Source organism: Trachemys scripta, chromosome 8, assembly GCF_013100865.1.
Source record: "Trachemys scripta elegans isolate TJP31775 chromosome 8, CAS_Tse_1.0, whole genome shotgun sequence".
In the NCBI taxonomy this organism is placed as follows: Eukaryota; Metazoa; Chordata; order Testudines; family Emydidae; genus Trachemys; species Trachemys scripta.
Window position 1 is genome coordinate 102,921,355 of NC_048305.1, and position 7,668 is coordinate 102,929,022.

At 45.9% G+C, this 7,668-nt stretch overlaps 1 protein-coding gene across 3 annotated transcripts in view; it reads right to left on the bottom strand.

Annotated features, from left to right (window-relative positions):
• LOC117881607 (cytochrome P450 4B1-like) overlaps positions 1 to 7,400 on the bottom strand; it is a 21,653-nt gene extending 14,253 nt beyond the window's left edge. For 2 of the 3 annotated variants that reach the window (XR_004646828.1, XM_034779059.1), the window contains exons 1-6: positions 7,258 to 7,400; positions 5,182 to 5,226; positions 3,658 to 3,785; positions 1,742 to 1,866; positions 1,499 to 1,653; positions 569 to 675 (exon numbers count right to left, since the gene is read on the bottom strand). Coding sequence is in view for 2 of the 3 variants with exons in the window: in XM_034779059.1 (XP_034634950.1) it covers positions 569 to 675; positions 1,499 to 1,653; positions 1,742 to 1,866; positions 3,658 to 3,785; positions 5,182 to 5,226; positions 7,258 to 7,315 (618 nt within the window). In the remaining variant the exon portion in view is untranslated. The remainder of the gene's footprint in view (positions 1 to 568; positions 676 to 1,498; positions 1,654 to 1,741; positions 1,867 to 3,657; positions 3,786 to 5,181; positions 5,227 to 7,257) is intronic. The other variant, XM_034779061.1, reaches the window with a different exon arrangement.
• Between the last annotated feature and the right edge of the window lie 268 nt (positions 7,401 to 7,668).

Below are 7,668 nucleotides of genomic sequence, written 5' to 3' on the forward strand. Positions count from 1 at the left end.
GGGGGGGGGGGGGGGGGGGGGGGGAGGGGAAGGAGAGTGAGAGCACAGTGTGTGTCTCTCCCCTGTAAAGAGTCTGCACTGAACTGAACTCCAAATGGCAGCTGTCTCCAGCAGACCACCAGGCACTTAGAAATTTCAAGATGCAGTACATAGGAAACCCAAAAAGGGAACATTTACCTAGTTACACACAGTATAGACAACACCCCTGCCCTGGAACCCTCCCTAGAATATGCCATAGGTCTCATTCACGCTTACATGCTGTGGTGCCGCTGTTCCTGTACGTATTATCATGCTGAGTGAAAATCAACTCACAGAGAGGAAAGAGTTAATTACCCTCATAGCACTGTTACTACTTGTAGTTATTCATTCACTGAGCACCGTCCTTTGCACACCTTGGCTTGACATTTCTTACCTTCACTTCCAGCCCCGCTATCAGCTGACCGAATTAGACGTGAGGATATATACGATGGGGAAGCTATTGCCAACAATAGCCAGGTGTGTCTGCTGATGACACTTCGGGAAACACGTCGGTTGCTTGGCTGTTTACGTGATGATTTCAAACACTCACCTTGGCACACAGAAGGATGTCCAGAAAATCCAAGTACTTCTTCTTTTGGATCTTTTCAAGTTCTTGCTGATCTTGGAGGGACGTCTTTCTCTCTTTTATTACTTTATCTGCATACAAGAGTGGCAAATATATTAGCTGCCCCTCCACATCACTGTGACCTGTCTGTCTGGAAAGGTCATGCAGTTGAGCAATCAAAGGATCAGAGTCTGAGGGTCTTCTGCTTAATGCAAATGATGAAATATAGTAGACCAGTGCAGGAGATGAGATCTCTCAGAACCAGGTATTAGGAAGACTTTGTATTTCTAAAGTACTGTCATTGACGGATAGGTCCATCAATGGCTATTAGCCAGGATGGGCAAGGATGGTGTCCCTAGCCTCTGTTTGCCAGAAGCTGAGAATGGGTGACAGGGGATGGATCACTTGATTATCTGTTCTATTCATTCCCTCTGGGGCACCTGGCATTGGCCACTGTAGGAAGACAGGACACTGGGCTAGATGGACCTTTAGTCTGATCAGTATGGCCGTTCTTATGTTCTTATGTCCCTTCCACTGAGAGATCTCTCAGAACATTACAAACAGTGGAATCATTATCTCTATTTTGCAGGTGATCAAATTGACCTGTGGAGAGACAAAGTAACTTGCCTGAAGTCCCACAGTAAATCAGTGACAGAGCGAGGAATAGAAATCCATCCTTAGTGGAATTTCACTGAAGTTCATGGAATTCCACCAGCATTGGATTTGGCCCTAGATCTACTGACTACCAGCCTTGTGCCTCGATTTTAAAACCATTCTTCTTCCCTGGAGAATTAGTGAAAAAGTTTCTCCAGGGTTTCCATTCATAGACAGACCAGCTAACAGTAGGTTAATCCCACCAAACTAGGCAACATCCTACCGTCTATAGGAGAAGAAAAGGAGGACACTGGGAAATACCTGTATGCTGGTGTGCTAGTCGGCAGGCCTCCTGAAAGCGACGTCCTTGAGGACTGATTCGATAGATGAAATCATTATGAAATGGGAAAAAACGGATTCTATGAAACACCAGGTAGGTCAGGTCATAGATTGCTTTGATGTAGTAGTCTGAGTCACTGAAGGAAAAGAACAGTCAAATAAGGCTAATATGGATCTGGCTGACAAGAACATTTTTGTTAGGATTTGAAAGCACCTGGCACTGACCTGTCAGTCTGGCAGTTGCTATGACAACTGAAGGCACATTTCATGATGCTGTCCAGGGTCATCAAGCTGACATGTTCAAAGAGCTCCACTGATTTATCCAGTGTGATCAGACGTTCCCACTTATCCTAACGGAGGAGAGAGAGATGAGGAGGGATGGGATTCCAGAAAAGGGTTTTGCTGACTACAGAGATCCCATTCAGTGCTCTTTATTTATTTTTGTTGCTTTCCATATCTGCATCCTGCCAAACCCCTGTTGCATGTTAGACCCTGGTCTGTAAGCAAAGACTCTGATCTAAAAGGTACAACGTTAGCTGGGATTGACATTCTGGAACCAGATTACAGGATTATTTATTTATGGCTGGAGATCAGGCCAAAATGAAAAACTAGATCTGAATTCTTCTTTCCCCATCTTTGGGGTCAGTAAGATCTGGATCTGTATTTGGATTTTGTTGTCCTGGGCCTGAACTAGAAACCGAAATCCAAACATCCCTAAAGCAAGTTTGGAGCCAGACCAGGAGTGGCTCAGAGCCATTTCTATTTACAAGTGGTTTTCATGATATCCTGAGATTATTTTCAGCAAAGTGAAAAGAAACTGATCTGTGTAATAGGTCTTTGGACAATTATTTTGGGGCAGGAACTAGATCCAAATCTGAGGGGGAAGGGAGAATCCACATTCAGTGGTGCATTGTTGATCTAATGTATTTTCTAGAATGTCTGTCACCACTGGCATATCTAATGTGCAACAGATATAACCGGAAATCAAGTTAAATTAAGACTTGAGTTCATTTTTACTGGTTTCATCATTTATATGACTCAGCAGCGAGCCTCTCCACATAAATTAAATGTCCTCTGAGCAAAAGTTCATTGACAATTCAACAGATACGCCACGCCAGAAGGATTTGGTTATCTGAGTACAATCCAGCTGGATTAAAGGATGTGTCTACAATTTCTTTGATCTCTGCAACTGAGCAGGGCCGATGAGACAGGGGGAAGCCGGTACAAATTACCAGGGCCCAGCGGTCCGGAAGGGGGCCCAAGGCCCGGCTTCCCCCCCTCTTGTCGGCCCTGTTTAGCTGGTCTGCCCTTGCTGGGGGACCCCAAATTTTTTTTTCCGGGGCCCAAACCCGCTCTCGGCGGCCCTGCAACTGAGTGATTGTCTCTAGCAAACTGTTTTATTTGCCAGCATTGTAAACAAACTAACGTAAGTTTAGCAACAACCCTTATTAAAAAGCGAGACATAATGGTTATTTCTAGGTGGTTAGAGCACACCTCAAGTGATGGTTGAAAATCTGAAGACGTTTGGGGCCAAGTTCATCTCTTGATGTATCTCCACTATAGTCAGTGGAATTACCCCAGAGGTCAATTTGGCTTAGAGACTTTAATTATTATTAGGGACATACAATCCTTGCAAATTCACAGTTTCTAGCTAAAGAGAGAATTTTGAGATAAAAGGACTCTTCCAACAAGCTGGGCTAGTAGAAGTGGGCACCTTATGGATAGTGCGTGATAGTATATGAACTTCATTAGATTCCACCCTGAGCTCCTCTTCATCCGCTCTTTGTTCCCTCTATTTTATATTAGCCCAAGTTTAGTTTCTTATCTGGCAGTCAGCCTGTTCTCCTTATTTATCTTCTATGTTCACCATCCCCAGGCTGAGAAAAGTTACTGTGTTACTGTTCACTTTATTGGAAACCAGGTGACAGAAAAATATCTTGGGCCAGATTCTAAACTGACGTAGGTTGGCGTCGCTTCACTGAATTACACCAGCTGGCCCCTTTACTAAAGGGTTGTAGAGCGATTGTGGGACGCAAACTGTTTAGAACATCTCGTTCCACTTTCTTCTAATTGTTCAACATCAGACCCAGTTATTTTCCTGGCTCTGCAGCTGAAAGCACAGCTTTGGTGATGATTCCTACCAGCATCACTTTGGTAGACTCTGCCATCAATGAGACATAAGGTTTCAGCACATCATAATGAAACCCTGGTGTCAGCAGCCTTCGATGCTGGAACCACTTTGGCCCATGTAAGATCAGTAATCCCTTGCCTGGGGGAATATAAATAGCAAAGAGCCAGTCAGATCACTCCACAGTACAATGAATTACTGTTATTATTTTTTATAGCACTCATCGTAGTCTCGGTGCTTTGAAGAGAGGGAACATTTAAAACATGAATACTTAATTCTATACCTAAGCAAGTCCTCAGTGGATCGTATTCTGAGGGATGGTACCATGAGGAAGGAGAGGGAGTCTTAAGAACTTGATGAGAGATTAGAAAGAACACACCGTTCGAGAGGAGGGGGGATGGCACTTACTGAAAGAAGGCAGGGGCAAAGGTGGAAGGGTCTCTATATTTGATGCAGTACCTTATTGGTATTTTGATAGCAGCCACACAGGGCCCTTAATAAGGCTGAAATTAGTTATGCCCCAGCAAGTATGAAATCTCTGTCGCACCAACTAGAGCTGGGCAAAACCAATTTTCAATGAAAAGGGTCAAAAAACTGACCGGTCTGAAAAATTTTGGTTTTACACTGAAAACTTTATGGGTTTTATTTGATGGCAACCATTTTTCTTTTGGTTGGAAACCCAACATTTAAGTTTTCTGCATTTTCTCCCAGGTTTTTGACTAAAAGCAGAAATGTTTTGCATGGGAGAGAAAAATTTTGCAACCAGCTCTACAAATGACACAGGTATTAGCAATGTTAATACCCTGTGCCATGGAATGACATGGTGCAATAAACATCAGCAGCTGGGAACAATAATACTAATGTCCAGAATTACCCTGAGGCACAAAGTGTGGTTCTACTCAGTAAAAGCAGAATTATGGAACTCAGTGCATATGCGCCTTGCTGAGTCCACACACAGTTTGCTCAGTTTACAGGTTACACAGTTTACCAGCCCTGTAAACTCAGCTTTGGTTCTGAGAGTCAAGCTGGTTTTTTTCCTTCTCAGGCATCCTCAGTGACACCTGCTAACCCCATTAGACTTCAGTGAGGTTGCAGTGGTGGCACCGAGGGCATAGTCTGAAGACCATAAAGCCGAATATGTGTAATTGAGGGCATCACTTGGCCTGCACAATCTCAATTGTGCATTGGTTATGGGGGGAAGGTAATCACCGTCATCTGAAATATCAGATACTAGCCGCTGTAGAGCAGGATTCTGGATTAAATAGAGAAATGGTCTAGTCTAATACGGTATCTCCTGTGTTTGTCATGTCATCTCTAGTAGTTTTCCATAGCAGAATGGTCAACTTCTCTGGTTTTATAATAGCAAGGAATAAAGTAAATCAAATTACAAGAGAAGTGTGTAGCCCAGCATGAACTGATGAAGCAAGGAAACTGAGGATGAGGACTGAAACTCTGGGCTAACACTCCAGGACATAGCATGCCCTTGATTCATTCATGAAACTGTTCAAAAGGATGGACGAAGCATGATTATACATACCAATCCAGGGAATTAAGAATTTATAGGTTGCAAGACCCTTGGGATCTGTGAAATTCAACAGAGAAGAGAAGTACAAGGTTAGGAGTTGACACACCACAAAAACAAAAATCTAGCTGCATTTCTGGTATAAATTCACTCTTCTAGTCATGGCGATGAAGCTCAATTAATTAGGAAATGAGGGGTATAGAAATTAGACAGCTAAATCTTTTCGAATTATTTAGTATATTAAATATTTAAAGAATGTTTCTTTTCATACTATTAATACATTTTAAAGAGGGTCTTTGTAGTGGGGCGGCTGCCCCACTCCCTGAGAATTTAGGCTGCAACAGGCCAGTGGGCCTGCGCAGATGGACAGCCAATAAGAAAAGGGGCTATTGGGAGCCAATCAGGGCCCAGATTGGAGGCAGCCAATGAGAGCCAGGCTCAGCCCTATAAAAAGGCTGCTCGGGGAGGGAGCAGGAGTCTGTCCCAGGCCTTCAATAGGGGAAGGTCTGTCTCCAGAGCTGGGAGACTAGCACCTGGGACAGCGCAGTGCTGGGCAGCCCCAGGGGAGCAGAAGGGAACTCCAGCCCCGTGTCTGGCAGGCTGCAGGCCCTGAGGGGAAGGGCTAGTCGGTGTGAGGGGCCGAAGGGGAAGCAGCCCAGGGACATGGACAGACGGAGGGAGAGAAGGAGGGCAGGACGGCTGCCACTAGAGGGTCCCTGGGTTGGGACCCAGAGTAGTGGGTGAGTCTGGGTCCCTCCCCCTTGCCTTACACCCAGCTGATGGGAGCGGTTGTCTAGGGCTGAACCAACCCCCTGCCAAGAGGGGTGTGACTTTGGGGGTGTGACTTTGGGGGTGCAGTTGCCCATGTTGGCCGGGGTGCAGAAAGACAGCTGCTTGGTCCCCCCTCCCCTGGAAGGGGGTGAGGATGGACTAAGGGGCACTGCCAGAGGGCAGTAGCTTGAAGAGGATGCTGCAAGTTGGGAGCAACGTGGGTCCACATGCCAACTGAGGGCGAGATGATGGACAGGACACCACCAGGAGGGAGGGGGCGCTCCACTGGACTGAGCTAATTCCTGGAGTCACCAGTGGGAGGCACTGTGGTGGGTGAGTCCCAACACTGTTACAGTCTTTTACATATATCTCATTAATTAGATGCACATGGGACTGGGGAGGATGATGGAAAGATGAGATATGGGTGAGGAAAGGGAAGGGAAGTCCATGGAAGCTTTTAAAGTTGAGGAAGGTCATTTTGTGCTGGAGGAACAAGAAAGTCAATGGAGATGCTATTGCCAGATCAAGGCCTTGGGCCTGATCTTCAAAGGTATTAATGTGCCAGGCCCAAGCCACATCAGGGATCACATCGACATCAATGATCCACCAGAGCAGCTGTGCTCTTCTAGGGTCATGATGCAACTGTTGAGATTAGGCTCATCCAGATTCTGACGGCATTTAGGATGTGCAGCAAGAACCTCCTCTTTGAAAAAGCTTTTCCCATCTGAACTGGACTAATATTGAGATATACTTCTAGATAGTAATCTCTTCAGGACAGGGTCTGTCATTTGTTCTGTTTGTATAGTGCCTAGTCCTAGAACAATGTGGCCCTGATTTAGTCATAATCCCTAGGTACTACCACAGCAGTAATTCTAATAATTAGAGCTTCCTACACTAGAAAGGGAGAACAACGGAAGACTCTGGGATGTCATGTAGGTAGGGTGACCAGATCAGTAGTCCAAAATATCAGGACGTGGGTGGCGGGGGAAGAAAAAAAAAGGGGGGAGGGCAGAGCCAGAAAAAAAAGGCATTTAAAAGGGGCTGGGGGCATTAGCAGGCCCCAGTCCCGTGCGCTGCCCTCCCCAGGTGCAGGTGTTTGGTTCCCATTTCCCATTGTGGGTGAGTATAGAAAGTGCCCCAATTTAACGGTGAAGAGCTATGCATTTGGGAAGGGTATAAAGGAGGGAATTGCAATAATCGACAGAAGAGACAAGCAGGAAGAAGAGTCTGAATGGTTCTCTGTGGAAATAGCACTTGGCCTTTGCTGTGGGAGAGGGCATCAAGTGCGAACCTTTCTGAAGTAAGCTCCAATGACCGTACCTCCATGGCCAAACACAGTTTTGGCATAATCAGGGTGGTTGACTATTAAGAAAGCCATGAAACCTCCAATCCATCTGGGGTAGGCATAGGGGTACTTTTTTGCCCAAGACAGCAACTTGTTTAATTCTCCACCTTGAGAAATCTGCAATGATAGTGAAAAGAGAGTGAGGGAGAGCTTAGGGAGAAAGGGGTGAAATCACCTCAGCGTGGAAAGTCTGTAGGAGGCCATCTGGGCCGCTCGAGGCCTCTCTTTGGGAGATAGGGAGCAGGTGGAGTGGATTTGCAATGAGGGGCTCTGCCCCTCGAGATGGAGGGAAGATGCCATTCTGGCCCCAAACTGGCTGGGGTAGAGAGGACCCAAATCTACACACAGTGGCTACGCAGTTCCAGAGGGAGCAGCATTGCAGCTCT